The sequence below is a fragment of the Betta splendens genome, chromosome 13, assembly GCF_900634795.4.
Source record: "Betta splendens chromosome 13, fBetSpl5.4, whole genome shotgun sequence".
NCBI classification, from domain to species: domain Eukaryota; kingdom Metazoa; phylum Chordata; class Actinopteri; order Anabantiformes; family Osphronemidae; genus Betta; species Betta splendens.
Window position 1 is genome coordinate 19366455 of NC_040893.2, and position 23407 is coordinate 19389861.

General features: G+C 50.2%; 1 protein-coding gene and 1 long non-coding RNA gene across 3 annotated transcripts; both read left to right on the plus strand.

Moving 5' to 3' along the window:
- Positions 1-4756: 4756 nt before the first annotated feature.
- LOC114868071 (uncharacterized) lies at positions 4757-6390 on the plus strand. The gene is made up of 2 exons (XR_003787975.3): positions 4757-4960; positions 5424-6390. It is a non-coding gene; the product is annotated as an uncharacterized LOC114868071 (long non-coding RNA).
- Positions 6391-10309: 3919 nt separating this feature from the next.
- On the plus strand, positions 10310-23200 carry LOC114868354 (RNA-binding protein Nova-1-like). Of its 2 annotated transcripts, XM_029171836.3 has the most exons (3): positions 10310-11240; positions 13168-13236; positions 21447-23200. In XM_029171836.3, the coding sequence occupies exons 1-3, from the start codon at positions 11084-11086 to the stop codon at positions 21734-21736; spliced, it is 516 nt and encodes a 171-aa protein (XP_029027669.1). In that variant the 5' UTR covers positions 10310-11083; the 3' UTR covers positions 21737-23200. The 2 variants fall into 2 exon arrangements, with proteins under 2 accessions (XP_029027669.1, XP_029027670.1); XM_029171837.3 differs by lacking the exon at positions 13168-13236 and having other exon boundaries at positions 10349-11240; positions 21447-23199.
- Positions 23201-23407: the final 207 nt, after the last annotated feature.

Below are 23407 nucleotides of genomic sequence, written 5' to 3' on the forward strand. Positions count from 1 at the left end.
GTGTGTGTGTGTGTGTGTGTCCCACGTGCCTTCATGTTCCTGAGAAGCGGGAGAGGACATAACTCACGGCGTCTCTGAGGGAACATTGTCTTCCGACCGCTCCGCTCCAGCAGCGGCGTTAAATATAGAAGCGAACCTGAGGCTGCAGCGTCACCAGCATCACCTGGTTATGAAAGGACTTTCATATGGCTTGTGAATGTGATTTATTACCAGGCTGAGGACACGGAAATACCTGCAGGACATGAACGATGGTTGTGCTGTTATTTTTAGCTTCAGCGTAGTTCAGCAACAGAAGTGAAAGTGGAACAAACAGTCTGAGGATAATGGTTGAGGGGAGGATTCGCAGGCTGGAGGGACCCGATGCCCTTTCCTCCCTCAGCCCAAGGACACATTAAGATGGAGGCGCTGAGCCTCCGCCCTGTGTCCCGTGTTTGTCCACAGCTGCTGTGTCTGGTTCTGCACCGACCATATGTGGGTCATGGCTCTGCATCAAGGATCCATAGAAAATACCAAGCTGAATTAACCGAAGCTTAAGTCACTGGCTGCTACATAGTGTAGGTTAAAGTACAGTAGTTGCTAATCATAACATAAAATGAACTAAAGAGAAATGATTCATATTAGCAGGTAAAACGTAGTTCAGACTAAAGGGTCCAAGGCCGAGCGGTCGGTGCTGCTCTGCTCAGTGTGAGGGAGGAGGCTTCATAATGTGTTTCTGCTGAGTGACAGTGTCAGTAGCACATAAATTATGCATTAGAACCTTGATGCCTGTTTGAGGAGCGCTCAGCTTTTTAAATTGAAGTGGACGGACTCGCTCTCATGGAGTGGTGTCTATTGTTCTTTGCTTTTCATCCATTGGATTTCCTTTAAAAAGCCACGGCTCTGTCTTCTCTGTCAGAGGACATTTACCACCAGCATTAGAGCCTGTCACTTCACAGCGAGTCCTGCATTAGACCAGCGATGACCTTGATGATCAGATTGGGTTTTTGTCTCGCACCGTCCTTGGCTCTTTGTCCAGCGTGCGCGCTCTCCTTCGGTCCTGACCGTCCGTTTTCCTCCTCCAGAGCTTAACAGCAGCTCAGTGCTTGTCCAGTGCTGCATTCACGCATGCTAAAGTCTTCAAGCAGCGCGGGTCAGTGTGCTGCACATCGACTGATACATGAAACTGAACCACCTTAATGTATTCATACAGGTCACATGCGCTGCTAATTACAGGAAACACAGACACATGAGTAATGGAGACTCCACACTGTTCTGGGTGAACCCTCAAATCCCCTAAAAGGCAGCGCTGTGACCTGTACATCCATCCTCTGAGCTGTTTATTCCTCTTACACTTGTGGCCAATGTGACCCAGAATCCTTCTTAAGACGCATTTTATAAACTCATTAGTAAGTCATTGAGCTGTATTTCCCTCTTGGCAGAGGAAGCAGGTCAGCGGCCCCCGAGCAGCCCAGACAAATGCACAACAGTAAAAATAGACTATTACACTTGGATGCAGACCATCCGTTAAGCGTGCACGAATCTCTAACAAAAGAGGTGATTTCTGGCCGGCTCTTGGAAATGAAGAGGCGTTCAGGCTCCTTGGAGTCTGAGGAGCAAAGTCTTTTAACTATAAAATGACCAAGCGAGTCATTAGCTTGTGTAAAAGTAGCAGTTAAATGAATGGTGAGTTAAGGACTGATGTTTGGAGGAGTCTTCAAAATGGAATCACACAGAGCCTCTATATTAGACCATTATTATATGAGAAGAGATGAACTGAGTCCCAGTTCAACTCAAGGGTGAAGACCTACAGTATGGAGGAATCTAGAGCCGATGCACTAGATGCTGTTCTTATTTATCATTGCAGAGGTTTTAAGTTCTAGCAAACCTAAAAGTGACATTTTCAGCTGTTCACTTCCAGTCCTGTGAATTTCTAACCTGCCAACCTTCCCAGTCAGCCTCCTCTCCTTTTATTTATTCACTCACCCTCGCTCCAGCTTAGACCCAGCTGTCATAATATCATCACTGAGGAGCGAGTGCAGTTCAAAAAGGAACAGAAACAGAAAGCAGGAAACAGCTGGCGCCCTCCGATGGTTCATTAACTGCATCAAACAAGGGCAAGACCCCTCAACGCTGCACCGCTGAAGCCTGTTTCCTCAACAGGCCTGGTGACAGCAACACTTTGTTCACATTAACCTCAGAAAAGTCTGAACTTCCTTGGTTTGAGACAAAGTAATGCTCTTAGAGTTCATCATTTGTTGGTACAGTGTGAGCGTTGCAGGCTTTGTGTGTAGTGGATGTAGTCTATGTTGAAGAGCGATCAACCACTGTGAGGCGACGGGACCCAGCGCAAACAACAAAATAGTCCTGCGTCTGCAGAAAAAAGCAGCACCGCTTTCAAAAAACCACTGCTTCAAGAGAAAAGTCCAGCACCTCCATGTATTCCTGCTGATTGCAGCTATAAACAGACCCGTGTCCACTTAAAGGCGAAATAGCTTCAGTGATTTACAGCTTTTCCTCCAAGTATTGAGCAGTGAGTCACACAGCAGCTACAATCTTCCTCCTCCAGAGGAGATTCACAGGGCGTGGAAGATAAGGTGTGTGTGTGTGTGTGTGTGTGTGTGTGTGTGTGTGTGTGTGTGTGTGTGTGTGTGTGTGTGTGTGTGTGTGTGTGTGTGTGTGTGTGTGTGTGTGTGTGTGTGTGTGTGTGTGTGTGTGTGTGTGCGCTGGGATTTCTGCCTCTGTGGGATCCCAGAGTGTGGATTGGACTGAGAGGACATCTGATACCAGTCCTTGCTCTTTTTCAGGTTAAAGCCGGGTCTGGTTCAGTGTGTAACTGGAGTCTGGCTTAATTATGACTTAAAAATGAAAGAGTTCACTGGTCTGTTGCTGACAGTTCATATTCCTGTTATCATATCAATGCCTGCGTTTGTCTTCATGCATTTAATCAGCATGTTTTGTAGACGTAAGGGCTAAAATATCTGTGACCAAACACGTATGTTTCACATCACACACGTGCAGCAGCAGGCTTGGTTTTTAATGGACACCTTCTTTGTGGTTTTCCGCCTATAGCTCCATTCAAACGTACACCAACACTGTGCATAGGAATAAATAGGGCCACGAGGGTTCGGGGATTGGGAATGCATCAGGTCAATAAATCATTAGACACCTCGAGCTGAGACACGAGCCATCTCATTTATTCACAGCATGTCGGAAAAGCACAAGAAATAAAAATAGAAAACATGGACGACGGTCTGCCTGAAACCAACCCCCCCCTAGCCGCTCTTTTAGGCACGTCTGTGCCGTCTAGAGGCCACAGTCACGTCCCTCCAGACCCTCAGTGATGCAGCACACAGCAAACAAGGCCATAAAGTCTCATGGTCTCCTCCACCACCGCTGCCTGAACAGGGACCAGAGGGAGGCGTGACCAGAAATACAGATAATAAAGAGCCAATTTAAAAAAGCAAGGAATAAAAAGAGAGTCTGCAAATGTGTTTATAATGAAGGAGATGTGGACCAATCAGAAGGCAGATATCAAAATAACGAACCTTGGGTGAAACCAGTACTGACCAGTAGACCAGTAGACCAGACCAGTACTGATGCTGGTGAGACGGTCAGAGCTGATTCACACAGCACTTTCTGCTTTACGCAGCGAGGAAAAGAATGTGGACAAACATCATTTTGCACTGATCTGACAGTGGGTAAAATCAGTCGAGGACTCGACTGATGTAATGTTTCCAGACGTGTGTCAGTCTGTTAGAATGAGGATCTGTTTGTGGCCATGATGAGCCTTTCACACAGCCTTCACCTCACGGCACCTGAAAGCCTCAGACACCAGATTTATAAGGTTATAAACCACTACCGTCACAGGAAACAGGGATTCTACTTTATATAGAACATCCGGAACCAAACTGAAGGTTCCGTTCCTTATACAGTTTCACATTGTGCCTTGAGATTGTGGTGAAAGGAGGGACGATAATGATGCAACCTGTGGACGTGAGTCAGAATGAAGCCCTTGTTTGCTAATCGCTTCTCATGACATTACCTCATGACGCTGCGATCGGGAAGATACGGGCGTCACATAATTCTGAAGCTAAATGTGAGAATGAGGAGGATTAACCTGAGGAGGAGGAGGAAGTGGTAAATACCCATACGGACTGTGTTCTAATTAAAAACAATGAGTACAACTGTGATATAATAACTATTAAAGAGTAAATGATGTTCCTGCTTTTGCCCCAAACCACTGACACCAGCAGAGGACACTGTTAACCAACAAATCAGTCCTGCAGTGTCTCGCTTCATTCTGCCAACACAGAGAGAGGACATCCATTTACACACATTTACCTCAAAGTGAGCTGTTTCTCACTGAGCTTCAGGTCAGTAGGTGACAGAGCGTTCTGTACGAGCTCCTCCTGATGACATCACCCGCTCTGCTGTGTTTTAATTACAGGGTGAAGGTGAGACGGTGCTCAGGAAATGTGAGACTAAAAACAACAGCTCATTAACCAAAAGTGTTTGCAAATTATGAACCAGCTCATTAGCTTTTTGTATTATTCTGTCTGTGTGACCTTGTTGCATAACAGGTTGTAGGTACAAAACAGCAGCCGTGAGGGCCACAACGTTTCATCTCATAAATAAGTGTCTTATTTATATTAGTCATTTAACCTTCGTGGGGTAAAAGTTAATTCTATATGTCATTTAAACATTCACATGGTTTCCGCGTTGTGGCGACATTTTATTGTGTAATGGGACGTTCGGTTAATTCGGTGTCGTCATAAAATGTTCAGATAGTGCGTTAACAATCAGTCAGTACAGCGACGTGAACGTCTAAGCAGACGAGGAAGCCGCCTACATTACCCATGATGCTGTGCTGGAGAAGCACCTTAAAGACACGCCCACCTCATAACCGGTCAAACAAATGAAAATGGCGCGTGCTGCTCACCTGTGAAAGTGTCAGAGCAGTTTTTCGTCTCGTACCGACCAGGTAACGCTGCTGTAGAACTCACGTGGTGCATTTTAGAGCAGCATTAAAAGTGTTGATAGAAGCTTTAGTTGAATCGTGTCGTTTTGTAGGAGTTTTGTTGTGGGCTTGTTGCTTGTGGGTTCGTGGTTCTAACGGTTGCTCGCTGGTTCGACAGATTTACGATGTCTGAGCTCTCAACTAAAACCCAATCCTGGCTTTGTTTTATGTTAACAAGCCTTGTTTCCTTAAATGAGAAGATGCTTCAGGGTTTGGTTAAACCGTGTTGCTTTGAAGAGTGACTTAAACGTGTGAATAACACTTAACTGGTACATTTGAATGGGCTGTGAAGGCAGCTTGGACCTGTCCGACGCTGCAGGTCTGTGATCCTTTTCTGGGTGGTGGGTTTCATAAGAACGTCCCCCCTGAAACAAACCTGCTTCCTGCTGTGACTCAGTTTGAACGTTCGTGTGTTCGTGTCTTTCAGATCACAAAGGATCCTGATGGTTCGTAACAATCGCTGCTTTCTGGGACCGTGTGTGGAACCTCCCTGGGTCAGACCGGGCCCAGCAGAGGCCTGAGGATAATGAGACGTGAGTGGGCCCAGTCATGAGTGGAGGGAACCCCCGGATGTTTTCCTTCTGTCCAGCTGCGCTCTTTGTTTGTGAGCGGAGGGTTCAGCGGTGGCGTTTTCGGGCCGGGCCAGTGTAAACCTGGAGGCACGGCGGCATCAGCCAGAGAAAACAAACGCCACAGACCAGTGAAGAACCCCTCCTCTTTATTTACAAACCACAGAGATCCCCTCTCGTCCTGCGTCGCTGCAGCCGCTGTCTGTTTGCTGATCGGTGCCTGGGTTTATTTTTATATTGAGTGATCTAATCTCCAAACCAATAACCAGACTTATTTTCAGACTGTTTATATACTTGTTCTTTGGCCGGTGGCTCATGTTTCGGGACATTTGTCTCATTACAGCAGCATTCTGTCTTTTCTGAGGAGTTCAAGTAAAACAATGTTCAGGTGAAATTAGTACTTATTCAGCGCAGCCACTGTCAAATTGACAGGAACTATTTAAATTACTATTCAGGAAGAGAAACCGGCCCTTTAGTCTTGGCTGTAGTGAGTCCTGGGAGGACGTGGTCGACCCCCAGCTCCATATGATATAAATACGTTTAGTACAAAAACAATAAGACAAAAGATTCTCACGGTATCGAGACCGGACGGGTTCTGAAGAAACAAACTGGGGTAAAACAACATAAGCTACAGTCCGTGAGCCTCCGTGGTGCTTGACTGGTTGTGTGTTATAACGTAGTGACCGATCGTAATCTGAAACGCATAGAATCGATTACTGGGAGGAAATGTGTGCACAGTACCATCAAAAACACAATAAAATGTGAAGGTAAATGTAAATGAAGTTAAAGAGATACTGCAGTGACCAATTAAATGATAAAACCTAATCCTGCGTGAGCGTGAGTGCTGTGCTGCTGAATTTAATCCACCCAAAGCATGATGCACAGGAGTGTGGACGTGAGCGCCACCTAGTGTGTGTGTGTGTGTGTGTGTGTGTGTGTGTGTTGGGGGGCTCCTTTACTCACTGGAGGTCAGATTATAGTTTTAATACATGTGATTAATGTGAATAGTCACAAGAAGCACCACGTTCATTAACGCAGCTCCCACTGAGTCGTCTCCAGCGGTGACTGTGAGTCACTTCCTAACCTGTCTGAACTTGTGTGTTTTATCTTTGGATGATGAGGTGGATGCGGCTGCAGGTTTATGTGGATGCGACTGCAGGTGGATGCGGCTGCAGGTTTATGTGGATGCGGCTGCAGGTGGATGCGGCTGCAGGTTTATGTGCATGCGACTGCAGGTTTACATGGATGCGGCTGCAGGTTTATTTGGATGCGGCTGCAGGTGGATGCTGATGCGGCTGCAGGTTTATGTGGATGCGGCTGCAGGTTTATTTGGATGCGGCTGCAGGTTTATGTGGATGCGGCTGCAGGTTTATGTGGATGCGACTGCAGGTGGATGCGGCTGCAGGTGGATGCGGCTGCAGGTGGATGCGGCTGCAGGTGGATGCGGCTGCAGGTTTATGTGGATGCGACTGCAGGTGGATGCGGCTGCAGGTTTATGTGGATGCGACTGCAGGTTTATGTGGATGCGGCTGCAGGTTTATTTGGATGCGGCTGCAGGTGGATGCTGATGCGGCTGCAGGTTTATGTGGATGCGGCTGCAGGTTTATTTGGATGTGGCTGCAGGTTTATGTGGATGCGGCTGCAGGTTTATGTGGATGCGGCTGCAGGTGGATGCGGCTGCAGGTGGATGCGGCTGCAGGTGGATGCGGCTGCAGGTGGATGCGGCTGCAGGTTTATGTGGATGCAGCTGCAGGTTTATGTGGATGCGGCTGCAGGTTTATGTGGATGCGACTGCAGGTTTATGTGGATGCGACTGCAGGTGGATGCTGATGCGGCTGCAGGTTTATGTGGATGCGGCTGCAGGTTTATGTGGATGCGACTGCAGGTACAATCCCAGTTTATGACGTTTGGTTTGCAGTTGAGTTTTACTCCATGTTTTACTCCGCCCATCTTATTACCCAGAAGCCTTTGTGATGCCACATGAAGGCCGTTTTAATCAGGGTAGTGTCTCTAATATTGCAGGAAGGTCTAAACAGGCACTACTGGTAAATAATAGAAGCACAGGTGGGATTTGAATCTCATCTGTAGTTCACACACTTGTAGCTCGTCTGTCAAGACCTTCCTTTCTGTTTTTTGTTTAGTCTCCAGTCAATTCCATAATGGCTTCCTGAGAAGTCAGCACAGCTGTGCACGGCTGCCTAGAGATTTGGGACGTGGCTACGAGGCTTCTGTGCAAGTAGCTTCCTGATGTCAGCGTGAGACGAGGGCGCTGCCGCTCCGCCGTCGTCATGGCGTTAACGGGCCGACGGGGTCAAAGTGGGCCTCGGCTCGTTAAAGGCGGTGACAGAGTGGTGTGGATTTATGTGTCGCTCGTAAAGCTCAGAGGTGATGGACTCACGGCTGCTCACAGAACCGACCCGCAGCGTCGGTCCAGGATCAGCAGGACACGCTCCCACTTCAGCAGCAGTCATGTCACTGCACACTCACCTTCATTCATTACTGAGGCAGCAGCTGACGTGTTAGGATCATTTGCCTCTTTCCAATTTCAGACAGACTGAATTGAGTTCACTATTGATTTTTGAGGTGAAACTCGATAATTGTGCTTCAGGTTCACATTTGCTGGAGACAGATTAAAATAGTTAATGAGAACCTGGGTTCCTGAATGAACTAGTTGATGTATTTGATTTTAAATAACGAAACGAGACACTATATTGGGAAACACGTCTCAGTTGGAGTGGATCATTTATTCTGAAGGTGCCACAGAAATGAAGGGAGGACAACGTCTAGATGCTGTTTTCCCTGGTGTCCAGCAGGGGGCGCCACAGACCCAACGTCTGCAGCAACAGATCTGCTTTTACATCCTGAACGTCCTGAACGTTCAGCCTTGACCCACAGAAACACCCTGAAACCTGTACGTACACTGATAAACTGTACAGGGAGGACGGGTGTGCAGACATCTGCTGCAGGCGACCTCGTTCCTCAACACACCTCCATGGGCTCTTAACAGCGTTAATGATGAAATGTTTGCAGTGCAGCGTGCATTAATTATGTGTCTGATGCTCATGTGGCCGAGGTCTCTGCTCGTCTCCCTTCTCCCCCTTTGAGTTATGTTGATCGCTGTGTGCTAATGTGAGTCTGTTTGCGTTATGACCCGGTGGCAGAAGACGCGTGCGTTTCGCAGGCTCATGACCTTAGAGAAGCATCAACATGAGCTCACAGCCTTGTAAAAGGCAAGAATGAGCTCGGCTCTGAGCTCCAGCGCTCGTGCGGCTGCTTCGCCTCCTCCATATGCTGCTGCTGCAGCATCATGGCCGCTCTGGCTAACGTGGGACCCTCACGCTTCAGAGTGTGAAGCAGCCTCCGGTGCCGGCGTTCTGGCCTTTCGTCCCGAGCGGCGCCGGCTCTTCAGACTGCAGCCTGGGATCCATCTGCCTCGGATTTGCCACGTTTTCCCCCAGAGCCGGAGACTGGCTCACCGGTGCGTTTCTCACGGCGATGTGAAATGGTGTGAGACCGCTGCTGTGTGTGTGTGTGTGTGTGTGTGCGTGCACGCGTGCACAGGCAGCACAATGTCACCTTGACTACAATCTACAGGAGGCACCGAGGGCGCACGGCATCTGTACGGCGCTGGACAGAGCGGGAGAGAGGGAGTAGATGGTATTTGCGTGTCTGTGTGTGTGTGCGTGTGTGAGAATGTGCCCAACGTGAGTGTGTGAGGGAGCTGAGAAGGACCGCGGCGGTACCGCTCTCACACAGCTCACGAGCTGCGCTGGAGGATCTCTTCAGAGCCAGACAGCGCCGCAGCGATGTCAGACGCAGCACACACAGGTGGGTCACACGGCACCGGTGCACAGGTGAACAGAACCAGGACCGGCTCGCTCCTCGCTCGGGGGCTGCTGGCGTTTAGGCTGCTTTTAGCCACGCAGCACTAAGTGGCCACCGCGGCCTGCTGTCTGGCCCCGGGTCATCAGGGCTGGACGTCTGCCTTGGAACAGGAAGCTGTCAAATTGGAAAATATGGGCGTCAGAAGAGCAAAAATGAGTCCAACAACAGTGTCCGGTTCGGGTCTCACTGGTTAAACCTGCTGATGTGTATTTTTATTGAGCCAGAGAACTGGGCGCGCGCTTCCTGCAGACCTCCAGGTGCGTTTGCGGCTCCCTCGGCCTCTGCCGCTCGCAGGCGGCGCCGCAGACCTTCAAACAGCCGCAGTGGGACCTTCAGGCTCCCGTTCAGCCGTAATTGCATTGCCGCGGCTGTAACACAGCAGAAAGCCGCCGCGCATCCGCTCCTCTCCGTCACGTGACTCCGACGGCGAACATGTCTGTGCGCCTTTGCTTTTGCGGGGCAAACGCAGCCTCGGCCAATAGCGTCTTGGCGACGCGCCTCTCTCACTCTCATTTTCTCGCGTTCTCTGTCGCGAGGCCTTCACGTGTTGTCGAAAATACTAAATTCTGGGAACGGCCCGTTTCTGTTTCAACTCCGTATAACTAAGCCGGATTTTCTGCTTTGTCCTCGCACCTATTGGGGAATAGGCTCCATAGGTTGGTTAACAGCGCTGTCATCTAAATTCTTGCACATTTGGCGAGTAATATATTAATTCAAAACGTTGAAAGGTGACGTGTTGTAGACGTGGCTGCTATTGTAAGATGCCACTAATGAAGCGGCGTGAGCTTCGTAGGCGGTTTTCCGCCAAATACGCGTAAAACCAAGTCGCACTTTTTAAGAATTTGGAAATCCAATTTTGGGGGGAAGCCACTGAAGGCGTCACCAGGCCCTGTGACGTCAGTGCTCCCTCCAGCAGCCAGTCAGAGAAGGGATGCTCTGAACGCAGGACTGCAGCATCTTCGCCGAGAGAACGAGCAGGAAAAAACGTCTCTTTCTCTGCGTGTTCGTCCAGCTCCGCGTCCCCGGACCCTCCTCGCGCACCCGCCACCCCTGGGTGTCCAAATGTTCGGAGCCAGGATCGGATAAGAAGGAAGAAATTGCAATAGCCGAGCGAATCGGATTTTTAAAATTATTATTTGTTGGCAGACCTTTGTTTTTGAGGTCGGCTGGGTTTTTGTTTTGTTCTAATCCATTTGTTTCCTTTTCCGCCGCCGAGGAGCGCCACCATCCTGCACTGCCTGACATGAGTACGCTCTTTTATCCGGTCGCAGCGGAATGACACACATATCTTAAGCTTAAGCCCGCACATCTGAAGGTTGATGGAAGAGTGACGCTCCCTTTGTCATTTTAGTAGCGTAGAGCACGCTCCATCCGCAGAGGCTTGGATTTTTGCCCTCCCAGTCGATCATCCGCCGCTTTCACTCCCTGCGCATCATCTCTTTGAACGCACAGCGCTCCGCGGAGAAACGCGCAGCCAACCTCCCCCGTCCGCACGAAACAGGCGTATTTTCCGATTCCCAAACCACTTTCGCCTCCTCCAAGGACTCGTCCGCACGGCTACGCTGCGTAAACAGGCGGAAAAGGGGGGATTTGAACGCAACCGTAGCCCAAGCATCCAAGAGCAAGCTCGAAAATGATGGCCGGCGGAGCAGTACAGCAAAACGGGATTTTTTCAAATCCTCACCATCACAATCAGCAACCACACATGGAGTCCGATCCCCCGGACTCGCGTAAAAGACCCCTGGAGACGCCGACTGAGGCCAGCAGCACCAAGCGCACGAACACGGGAGGTAAGTTCAGCGATGGGGATGCGGGAGCTGTTCCGTGAATTGGGCTCAGTCTCAGTCTCAGTCTCGAGGCAGGCACAGAGCAGGTTCATGTGGTTCCTGACGGACGCGGCGCCGCGGTGCAGCCCCAGATTCCGAGTCTGGGCTCCAGCTACGCAGTGCTGTACGTTCGCGGAGCGCGATATTTTTATCCGCGTCTAATGAGCGACACTCATTTTCCATCAGCATAAAAATAACAACGGGCCGCCGCTTTGATGGGAAGGAAACAATGAGAGGGGCCGAGGGGCGATTTGGAGGGAAGCTGCGGGTCCCCCTCGCGCACATCCCCGCAGATTCAGCCTCTTCACGCAAACACAATTGTTTTTCCGTTAAATATTCATTCCGCCTTAAGGTGCACGCGCAGCTCCGCGGCCATAGAGCGACGGCGAGGATGTAAACAAGTGGGAGCCGGATCGGGCTGGTGCGTGAAGGCAGGCGCTCATCCCGTCGACGGATGACCTTGTGATAATCTCACACATCAGCCACCATCGCCGCTTTGTGTACAATTACACAAGCGGATAAACAAGCGGAGTCGTATTAACGACAGGCCTGTGGCGAGGCGGAAAGCGCGAGGGGAAGAGCTCGAATGCGACAGCGTCCGTTGCTGCAGTCTGTCCGCGCCTGTGTATTTTTAATCGTGCTGTGCGTCCTGAATTGAACAAACTGCAGCTAAGGGAGAGGTTGTTTCACCTCTGAACTGTCCAATCATGTTTCTTCATTATTCTCGGCTTGGATGAAAGATGGAAATGTCACCATGGCGATCACCATATTTGGTTTTTGTTTACATGCTGTCATGCGCCCAGCATTCCCATCACCCAGCATTGCAACCATCAGTAGACTCTCCTGGCCATGCACCCCATCATGGACATGTGGACATACAATACACCGCGACAGTGAACGCACCGTATATTCACATGGGGATTTTAACTGTGTCTCTTACGTGCTTATTTTAGTGCACACTGTTAAATCAGTGTGAACGGGAGGCGTCAGACACAAAAGCAGGAGTCTGACCTGCAGGTTTAAGTGGCTGTTTTACCCAGAAACGTTTTACTCCATGACATTTAATTTAAGAATGTGATAATCTGAAACTCAAAGATTTGAATTAATAAATAAGAAGTGAAGATGCACTGTGAGAGAACTGGTGAACTGAGGTCGTCCTCGGCCACAGCACAGACCTGTCCTGAAGAGGCTCCACGGCGCCGTCGCGGGTCGGTTCTGTGACGGCCGCAGGTTGAGCCGCTCTGTGGAGCTGCAGATCAATGCAGCACAAACCCACCCACCACCACCCCCCGCCCCCGGGGACCACTCTCCTGCCTGCGTTACAGCCAGGCAGCGCCACCATTTAGACAAATGAAATGCTTGGGATGATGGTGATGAGGAGCACGGCCAAGTAGGCTTTTACTCAGGCAGGAAGAGCGCTGACGCCAGGTCAAGCATCAGCATCAGGCTGAGCACGAACAGTCGCCCCCACACACCAGTAGCCACGCAGCACAGGAGATGGAGCTTGGTTTGTGAAAATCACCTTCAGTTGGTTCAAGATGTTTCTTCAGTCTCAGTTTGATCCTGATGATCTCACATCTTTGGTTCCCACAGCTTAAGCTGATCCGACAGCAGAAATAAGATTTCCCTTCAAGAGTCAAGAACTGTTTATACTTTTGGCCATTGGTGCAGATGAAATTTTATAACTTTAATCAAAAGCTGTATTTTACTTTTTTTTTTAATGTATTTATAATATTATAATCTGCAATCACGCTGCAGTTTTAAATTTAAAGTAAGTCAAGCTAAGATCACAATAATAAAGATAATAATAATATTAATAATAATGGTTGTTTCTCTGTATGATTAGTTCACGCCACACACTCCCCCACCCCTGTGCTTCCTCTCTCTGTAGTGGCCTTCCTGCAGCCCCTATTTGAAACTGAAGGCATTGTATTCCCTCACCAAGAAACTGAGACTCATGGTAAGAGAGACTTTGATTTTGATCTTCTACCTGTTTTAATCTTTAACCTTCTTCAATGCAGGACTGGTTCAGCAGCGACGACACATGCAGCACATGTTATTGTTCTTAAAGGCCACAGAGCCCAACCTCCACGAGGTGCTTTATCTGCTACAGAGCCTGAATTTAAACAGGATGTTAAAGGCACATTTGCTCAGGGTGATGCACGTCACACGGAGACTGTTTCTATTGTATGTTTCAGTTCCATAACATCCATTCTCATGCTTTTTCTACAAAATCAGTGTTTCTTTTGTCATGATATTCAACATTACTGCACCAACAGTCCTGATGACCTTTGACCTCACGCCAGCCATGTCATCAAAGCATTTGGGTTTAAGGCTGCAGATGCATTGTTCAAATGTTTTTCATTGTTCTGAAATTGTTCCGTTTGACGCTACAGTTTGTGCCGAGCAGCTGTTGTTGTGTAAAAGCCTGGAGTGAACTGCTGACATGTAAAACTTCCCTCATTATTTGTTGCTGATTTTTATATATATATATATATATATATATATATATATATATATATATATTTCTCTAAAAGCCGCAGAAGCAAAACGTGTTTTGAACCCAGAGTTTGAGTGTGAGGAAATAACGCGCTGGTCAGCTGTCAGACAGTGGATGTGGAACCACATAGGAGCCCTCCAGCCCCGCGGGCCATAAATCATCGCTCTGCCTCATAAAAAGCTGAGGGTCTCACAGATGAAAAGATCAATGGGAAGCTGCAGTAGCTGATGTCGCCCGTCCCCCCCCCCACACCCTCTAATCCAGAAGCCCATTCTTATCTCCGCACCCCCGGCCCCTCACCCCGGCCCGGCAGGGCTCCTCGCCGCATTAGAGGAATTCAGCTTTCCCTCTAATCATGTACATATATGATAAGAGACATTTAATGAGCTCACTGTTAATATTTGATGCAGTTTGAGAAGCCAAAAGCCTGACTTTACTTTGACCGGCCAAAGAGCAGAGGAAGCAGCCTCTGCTCCGTGAATGTGACTGCGTAGCACTTTATACCAATGCTATAATAATAATAATAATAATAATAATAATAATAATAATAATAATAATAATAATAATAACCCTGTTTACTACGGAAGAAATGGTGAAGACTTGATAATTACTCAAAGGCAGCATCGGCCTCTGACTCAGATTCAGCCTCTCTGGATGGAGTGCGGGTTTCAGTGAATCTGCTCGTATGAGCCGTTGAGGAGTCTCACGTTAACACAAACAGAATAAATTAGATGCCGGTTCTTCATCTCGGTGTTCAGAAACCCGTCCGTGGGTTCACCTGCCGTCGAGGCTCCTGAGGAGCAGAACTTTGGTTTCCTTCTGGCTCAGGCCCAGACTCGTCTCTGCTCTCCTTCCTTCTCCTCTCCTGTCCATAAGATATAATGCACTCATTTAGTAAATGGGTGCGCTGGCAGGGCTGGATGGGGGGGGGGGGCGCCCTTGCTCAGTGACACCAGGGGACTGACTGTGTGCTGAGAGCTTGGTGGTGTTTCTGCCTTGAAGGCAGTTTGCAGGTGAACGCGTGAGGCCGTGGGCCTCGCGTCCCCCGCTCCTGCAGCTGATGGGATGTCCTGGAAGGAGACCGGCCTCCCTCGCATTGATCTGCTGTCGTTCTGAACCGCGGGGTTCATCCCACAGCTCCAGTGAAAGTCCACAGACGCGCGTGTCGTGTCTAAATAGCTGGAGCTCGCTTCCTCGACTTCCTCTGACGGCCGCTCGTCCTCGGCCTCTTGTGGAACACGGCGCTTCCTCTGCGACGCGCCTGTTTCTTCCTCCAGCTCCGCTCAGACCTCCTCCATCTTCCCCCACATCCACACTACCGCTGCGCCCTGCGTGTCCTTCCATCACGTCTTTCTCCACCCGCCCCCTTCCTTCGCGCTCGCAGGCTGCCATCGACGACGCTCGCGAGGCTCCTCATCGATTCGCAGCCACCGGCGGCGGCGGCGGCAGCTTCTTTCTCATCCTCCACCCTTTTTCGTTTGCCTCCTTTTTTTTGCAAGCCACTGCGTCAAAATAAGAAAAAAAAGGAAGCGTTGCACAGGGTGGGGTGAGGGCGCGAGGAGGCGGGACTATTTCCAGCAGAGGAGGGCTGCGATTGGTGCAGCGCCGCGCCGGTCCCAGCGCCGGGGGCTGATAGGTGAGGAGGACGGCAGGAGATGAATATGGATGAGGGACGGATGAAAGGCCGCTGCAGCTGAAGGGCCCCGCCGCCGAGACGCCGCCAACAATGAGCCGAGCGTGGGGAGAGAAGGAGGCGGCGCGAGCTTTGTTAGCGAAGGGCTGCGTCTGCTTTAACTGCTGCGCAGCCGCGGCGGCGATGGCAGTCCTTTCAGCATGTCGGCCTCCGATTGGTTCCCACCGAACCTGCGTCCAAACGCAGCGCAGTAGGATCCTAGTTTATCACGGCACGTGTTTGATTCTACGGCGACGTACAGCACGTGTCTTTGCTTCACAGTTGGGTTCGTTTGTTGTTTTCTGTATGAAAACAAATGAGATGTCTTCTGTTTTAATTGCATCGTCTCACGTATAAAGGGGAGCTTTATTTTGAAGGAGACGCCCTCTCTAGGAAAACACAGAATTAGAAGCTGCTCGTGTTTAATTTTGGACTCGCTCTTTTTAAAGTCTTGCTCCTCTTCAGCAACTCAGTGCAGAATTTAATTAGTAGAGCATTTTAACATGTACAGTAGGAGTAAATCGATCAGCTGCACTTTTACTGACTTTTTTACTAGTTAAAACATGCTAAGTCATCTGCTAAAGGCTGAAGGTAAAAGTAAATCCCTGAGGGGAACGGACGGCCATCTCTCAGAACAGAGACAGCTGCTCAGGCTGCATGGCTGAAGAGCTTTATGTGTGTGTGTGTGTGTGTGTGTGTGTGTGTGTGTGTGTGTGTGTGTGTGTGTGTGTGTGTGTGTGTGTGTGTGTGTGTGTGTGTGTGTGTGTGTGTGTGTGTGTGTGTGTGTGTGAATGCTACCCCCAACAAAGGAGCGAGGGGTGTTAGACAAAGCCTTCCCCCAGCTTTAACTCTCCCTGCTTAGGGGAGATGAATATTTTCCAAGTCCCCAGAGCTCAGAGCCTCCATTCCAGACCCCCCCCCCCCCCCCCCCCCCCCCCATGAGCCGAGGCCGCTCCGCGTCAGAATCCCCCTCTCCTCTCATGGGACACACGCCTGATGTTTGCAGGCGAGGCTGCACTAGATGCTCTGGACCACGGGTGCATTTGACCTTTAGCATTTGACCCCTAGTTTAAGTTGGATTGTGATATTTTTGGAGCGACACCATATTTGGAATTGACTTGCGCTTCGTTTCAATTTAAAGTTATATGTTGATGATTAGTCTGAAAAAGCTTTGATAAATTACTAGAATATAGCAAAGCAATAAAAAAAAACAATGATAATTCTGTCAGTCGGCCGAATCCAGAGCAGCTCAGCGTAAATGTGATGTTTACTTTGAGGGCCTGAAATAGAAGAATTCTTCAGATGTCCGGGTTCTGTTGAACCCAGAATGAACTGAAAGTGCCGTTTGGCAGCGTTTAGACGTAACAGAACACGAGAAGCGAAGTGTGTCCAAGCCCGCGACCCCACCCGTGGACACCAGATCCCAGGATCTGATCCGGCTGTCCCCCTTCATGGCGAGCCTATTCTGGGCCTGGAGGGTCCGCAGGGGCCCTAGCAACAGATTGGGCTGTTTACTCATCCAGTTATGTTGTGGTGGAAGACAATTTATTATTTATTGTAAACAACCTCTGTGGCTTCAGACCCCACAGATCCACCTCCTCCCCCTTTACGCCACTTAAGGTCGTATGGTAGGAATCCAGATAGGCTCGGGTCCAGGTCGGTTCCGTGTGGGTCACTGCCTGAACCCGCTGCCTGTTCGGGCTTTGTGCGTGCGTGCGTGCGTGCGTTACAGCAGCCGGGGTTTGTCTGTAGGCAGTGAAAACAAAGACCCGGATCCCTGCAGTCCCTCAGCGGCACGCAGAGCGTCCCGGTACCTTCTCCGGCCCAGATGTTTCACGTCTCCTCTGCAGGTTCAGTGTTTGTGGCTGCTGTTGTGGGAGTGTTGAGGTCTGAGGAGGCCACTGGTAAATGACCAGTTTACACCAGCTACGAAAACAGTGAAAAGATTCAGTGCAGCATTTGGTGAACGTGCACAAAAGTCCAGTCGCCGTGAGGAGGAAGAACGTCCTCGTGTCCTGATCAGCTGTGAACGAAGGAGGAATCATGAGGCGGTTACTCTTCCAACAGCAGCTCCTCGGTTAGAATTCCCCTTTTAAGCTGAAGCGGCCAGAAACGTGAGGATTCTAGATATTTATTATTGATGTCACAGCAGGAGCTGGAGTCAGATCAGGACCTTCACTCATCCATTTTAAACACTAGATGCACCTCTTACAGGTTTGTTTCATGTCTGAGTCGTCCATGAAGTGATAAACCTTCATCCACCTCCGTTAACGCTGACTCCTTCTCACCTCGTTGGGCTTGAATGGCTCCTTCATGCACTGAGGAACCCCCACAGAACACGCAGCGCTGAAACGCTGCAAACTAATCAGGGCCAATCACCACAGCTGTAATTATGGTGTTTTTCTGGTTCCTATTTGGACTGAAAGTTTACATGCTCATTAAGTCGTCAGCATGAAAGAGTCTGTGCACACGAGGGGGAGGGGGAGGGAGGGAGGGATGGAGGGGGGCGCCATCTCTGAGGATGCTACACGTCAACAATGCAGAAAATAGTAAGAGAGAACAATGAGCGTGGCACCAGGCTGAGCCGTGAGGTCCCTGCACCCGCTGCCAGCGCTCAGCGCAGCGAGCCTCATCCGGACCGGGAACCCGGGACCGGCTTCCTCATCCACACCAGGAACGCGGGTTTAGCTTCACTGCGTCGTTTCCATCTGCTGCGTTCAGCGTTAGAGGTTCTGGCTGAGGCGTGAACCCGTTGGGTCGGCCTCTGGGTGCTCCTTCTGCTCGGTTGGATCCACACGCGTAGTCTCACCTGCAGCGCCGGGAGGTGGGATGACACTTTGAGTGTCAGGTGTAATTACACATGATTACAGCGGTGGCGGGTAGACTCTCTGTGGGCTTCACACTGGACCATGACACAAACAGGGACAGAACCAACTGAAACGTAGTCGATCCAGTTAAAGAGCTTTTACGATGGTCCGAAATGAATTCATCTCTTACTTGTTCCATATTTGTGCAGACATTGCTACCAAAGTAGAGAATGGATTTTCATGTAGCTGCTAATGTGTCTGATGATCGAGAGGCTTTAAAGTTGCTCTGAGAGCTTTTACTCTGAAACCACGATAACCTCCGAAGGAAGGCTTCGCGTAAAGCTTCTCCTCCAGCGTGTGCGGACGGGTTGATCTTCCTGTAGGAGATGGAGCCTCAGTTCTGCTGAAAGCCTCCCTGTGAACGGTGACGCTGGACGATGCTGGGTGTTTATAGAAATTGAGTCATGGTGGTTATAAAACCTGCTAAAAGCTTATTCTCAGAGTGTAATTCAATCAGTGTTGCGTAACCCTGTTAACTCACTCGCTCGCCACTGGAGCTCTGCAGCAGCGTGGAACGGGCTGATGAGGTGTTGGCTCCGTCGCTGGGAAGCGAGAGCGTCTTTACCCAGTTTGGGTTTTAGCACCTTCCTCATGTGGAAGACGTCACGCAGACGTGTCAGGTGTATTTAATATGAGACCTAAGTGATGTTGATGAATGCAGTTATTCAAAGCATGTTCACAGGGCTGTAGGTTCCAGGTGTGTTTTGGGGAGGATCAGTCATTTATATGCAGTTAATCGATGTGTGGAGGCCTGTGTCTGTGGAGGTCTGTGTCTGTGGAGGTCTGTGTCTGTGGAGGTCTGTGGAGGCCTGTGTCTGTGGAGGTCTGTGTCTGTGGAGGTCTGTGGAGGCCTGTGTCTGTGGAGGCCTGTGTCTGTGGAGGTCTGTGTCGAGGAGACATGTGCCAGTGGAGGTCTGTGTCTGTGGAGGTCTGTGTCTGTGGAGGTCTGTGTAGGCCTGTGTCTTTGGAGGTCTGTGTCTGTGGAGGTCTGTGTCTGTGGAGGTTTGTGTCTGTGGAGGTTTGTGTCTGTGGAGGTCTGTGTCTGTGGAGGTCTGTGGAGGCCTGTGTCTTTGGAGGTCTGTGTCTGTAGAGGTCTGTGTCTGAGGAGGTTTGTGTCTGTGGAGGTTTGTGTCTGTGGAGGTCTGTGTCTGTGGAGGTCTGTGCCTGTGGAGGTCTGTGTCTGTGGAGGTCTGTGCCTGTGGAGGTCTGTGCCTGTGGAGGCCTGTGTCTTTGGAGGTCTGTGTCTGTAGAGGTCTGTGTCTGTGGAGGTGTTTCTTGAGCGCAAGAAGTGTTCATGTCTGTTTTGTGCTGCAGACAGCTTTTGTTTTGGAGCGCGTGCGCTTCATATTTACCAGTCCCCATCTCTTATTAATGCTGGCGCTTATAATTAGCTAGCCTCGATGTAAAGCAGGTCAGTCCAAGGCTTCGCGCCCAAAGTGGGTCAGTGCCGCACGGCGAGGAGGAGGCGATGTGAGCGAGCTGGGACGGGAGGAGGCCACGGACAGTTTGAGGGCGTCGCAGTCTTAAAGTGCGGAAACAAAGTGGTGCATGTGCCGATGTCAGTTAGACAGAGATAAGCTAGCAGCGGTGTTGGTCTGGAACATGAGGGTGAGGATGAGACGGTCGTTAGCATGAAGCGCCGCTCATCTGGCTGTGGTGGTGGTGGTCTGCTGTGTGTCGGCGCCAATAGAGAGGATAAAAGTTGCTGTTGTAGCGTTGGTACAGATGTTGTCGTTTAATTAATTGGCCTTATATATAAACATATATATCTCTAAACATGTACATATATTTCTGTATCAAAAATATGAATGCGTATATTATTCTATTATATTATATAATATCTGTATCTATTGGACTTTCAGTTGGTGAGAAGGTTTTAACCTCAACACTGAACCACACTTCCACCCTTTAGTATGTTTTGCATCTCTGGACAGAAACTGGTAAAAGTCAAAGGACGTAACTTTTGCCCTTATAGAAGATTATAGGCAAACTTGGGTTTGTCTCACTTAGAAAACCAGCACAGAAGCAGGTTTGTTGTTTTACTGCACTCTGGTCGTGTGTGCGTCTCCTGTTTTTCACTGGGGTCACAGACACAGAACCTGGTGCCGTGCCCTTGTGTGACAGCGTGTCCCTGTGATAATAATCCTATTTTAATCTGCCCCCTGAGGTTACATGTCCTGGATTATCAAAGATGGAGGCTGCCGTCCTGGGAGCGACGCATGGAGTCCGTTTAAAGAGACAGAAGGTCCCGAAACCACGGTTTATAGAAAACATAGCTTTAAAGAAAACCGCTGACTGAGATTAACGATTAGTTTGAGCTGACACTGGGTGAGAGGGAGGGAGGAAGGGAGAGAGAGAGGGAGGAAGAGAGAGAGGAAGAGAGGGGGGAGGAAGAGAGGGAAGGGGCGAGAGAGAAAGGGACGTCCTGGACTGAGAAGACGCTGAAGACGCAGCGTCATCAGTGCAATTAGCTGAGATTCCTCTATCCAGAGTTTCCGCTGTGACCCTCAGTGCAGGTGCATGTGATCTGTGTGTGTGTGTGCGTGTGTGTGTGTGTGTGTGTGTGTGTGTACAGTGCATTCAGGAGGTGTCACATCCTCGAGCACCGGTTGAATCCAATTAGCTTCCACAAGCGTCCGACGGCCACCGTGTCCACCCCCCCCCCCCCCCCTCGCGCCGATGCGGTGACGAGGACCAGATTCCTCCGGCCTCACGCTGAAATTAGATCACACCGATCTGCACCAAGTGTTTGGAGGTTCGCACAAATCAACATGCAGAGGCGATACAGAGTCATCAGATTATGGAAATAATGAGTTGTCAGGCCATCAGTCACTGTTGGATGCGATGGGTGGATTTGTGGAGCTTTGGGGGGTAGAGAAACAAATGAGTCTCCTTTGGCTTCTGCATCTGCTCTGAGCCTGTGAGAACTGCAACGCTAAGCGCTCTCGCTGCTCACTGACACTCAGTCCATCCTCGTTGCTGTGACTCGACGGCCGGCATGAGGGCAAAGGTTGGAGGCTGCTGATGCATGAAGCTGTGTTTCTGTTTCTTTCTGTTGTGGTGCCTGAAGTTGAACCACCTCCGCCTCCTCTGGCTTCCTCTGACTTGCTGTTTCCTCTTTCCTGCTGCAGAGGAAGGCGAGTACTTCCTGAAGGTTTTGATTCCCAGCTATGCGGCGGGTTCCATCATCGGGAAGGGCGGCCAGACCATCGTGCAGCTGCAGAAGGAGACTGGAGCCACCATCAAGCTGTCCAAATCCAAAGACTTCTACCCCGGTAAGACTCCACCGTCAAAGGCTGATGCTGGTGATGAAGCAGACTCCTGCATCCATGATTCTGGAGCAGCAGCATTTGATCGGCTGCTGGTCCTCGTTTCCACACGTGCACCAGATTGTGAAGCTTCTGTTTGTGTTTCATTGTGAAGTTGAGTTGATGTTTGCATGATGAGACCAAAGGCGCTGCTTTGGTTAACGTCCCTGAATGCATGTGTGAGTGCCGACTGCCTTTTCCATTAAGGCCGCGGTGTCGTCCAACCTCAGCTCTGAGCGTCCGGTTGCTCACACAGCCACAAACACTGGCCTGATGTCACTGATGGAAGACGTGCAGCTTTCTGTTTCTGTGCTTTGACTTTTTTCAGTGTTACGTAGGTTTGAGTGCCTTCACTTCACGTGCAACAGGTGCAGAATGAATGACGTGGTTAAAGCTGCTTATGTGAACAAACACACAACGCCATGACTTCAGGGTTCAAAGCCAGTAATCAGCAGCTGAACGACTCTGAGTCTCTGAGTCTCAGCATGGGTTTCTGTTGGAAGCGCATCCCGCGCTTCCACTGCTTCTCCGTGATTCAGTGGACGCGGCTCCGGCTCGGCTGCAGCCTGTGAATGCGGCCTTCGCTTCGGCTGCAAACAAGCCGCCGTTGTTTGACACCAGCACACGCGACGAGGCCCGAAAACGCTGCCAGCGACAACAGATGCAGAGAGCGAACGCCTCCGAGCAGCAAACGCACGAGGCAAAACACGCAAGGCGCACAAACATGTTTACACACAGCAGTACATCTGAATCTATAGCAATACGTCAAAGAGCGAACGTATGCACACGAAAACATGGCTGCCAAGAAACGAAGGCACGAGTGAAGCGTGAAAGAAAGAGCGGTTTGTGAGGCCGGACTGAAGGAGCTGTGTGTGTCTTTGTGTGCGCCTTCCGCTGCGCTGGGGCGGCATCTGTATGCAAATGAGGCCGCTTCTTCCTGGTGCCAAATCAAAGGCCCACCTGCTGCACGGACCCGTGGGCGCGTGTTGGGAATACCGGGTCAGCGCCACGAGCGGCGCCTTCAGCAGCGTCCGCTGGACGTGGGTGATGCTCCCGAAGCAAAGCTGTGCTTGAAGCTTCAGATGAGACACATCAAATGAGTCAGTGACGCTCTGGGCTCAAATGTAGTGAGTGACACGAGGAGCAACAGAAAAATGGAACAAAGGTGACTCAGAAACAAGGATCAGATGCAGAAGGAGCTTCTGGTTCTGGTTTCTTTTTCAGGCTGCATTCCTGCTGGTCATACATCACGCCGTTCTCCTCTATCTCCTCCTCCTCGGTTTCCTCCCTTTTTATTCACGCATCCCATCAGTCACTGCTGCCTCCCTCTCCCTCTCATTGTTCCGTCGCCTCCTCCCTGCGTCGCTGCGTCCTCGTCCCATCTATCTGGAAAAAAGTGCAGCAGCAGCACTTAAGCCGACGACTAATTAGCAAAGAGCCGCAGTGCTGGGGACAAGACAGGCCACCATTCATCCACACACGCACACACACACGCACGCACGCATGCACACACGCACGCACACACACAAACGCACACACACACACGCACGCACACAAACGCACGCACGCATGCACACACGCACGCACACACACACACACACACACACACAAACGCACGCATGCACACACGCACGCACACACACACAAACGCACGCACACACACACACACACACACACACACAAACGCACGCATGCACACACACACACACACACACACGCACACACACACACACAAACGCACGCACACACACACGCACACACACACACACACACACACACACAGC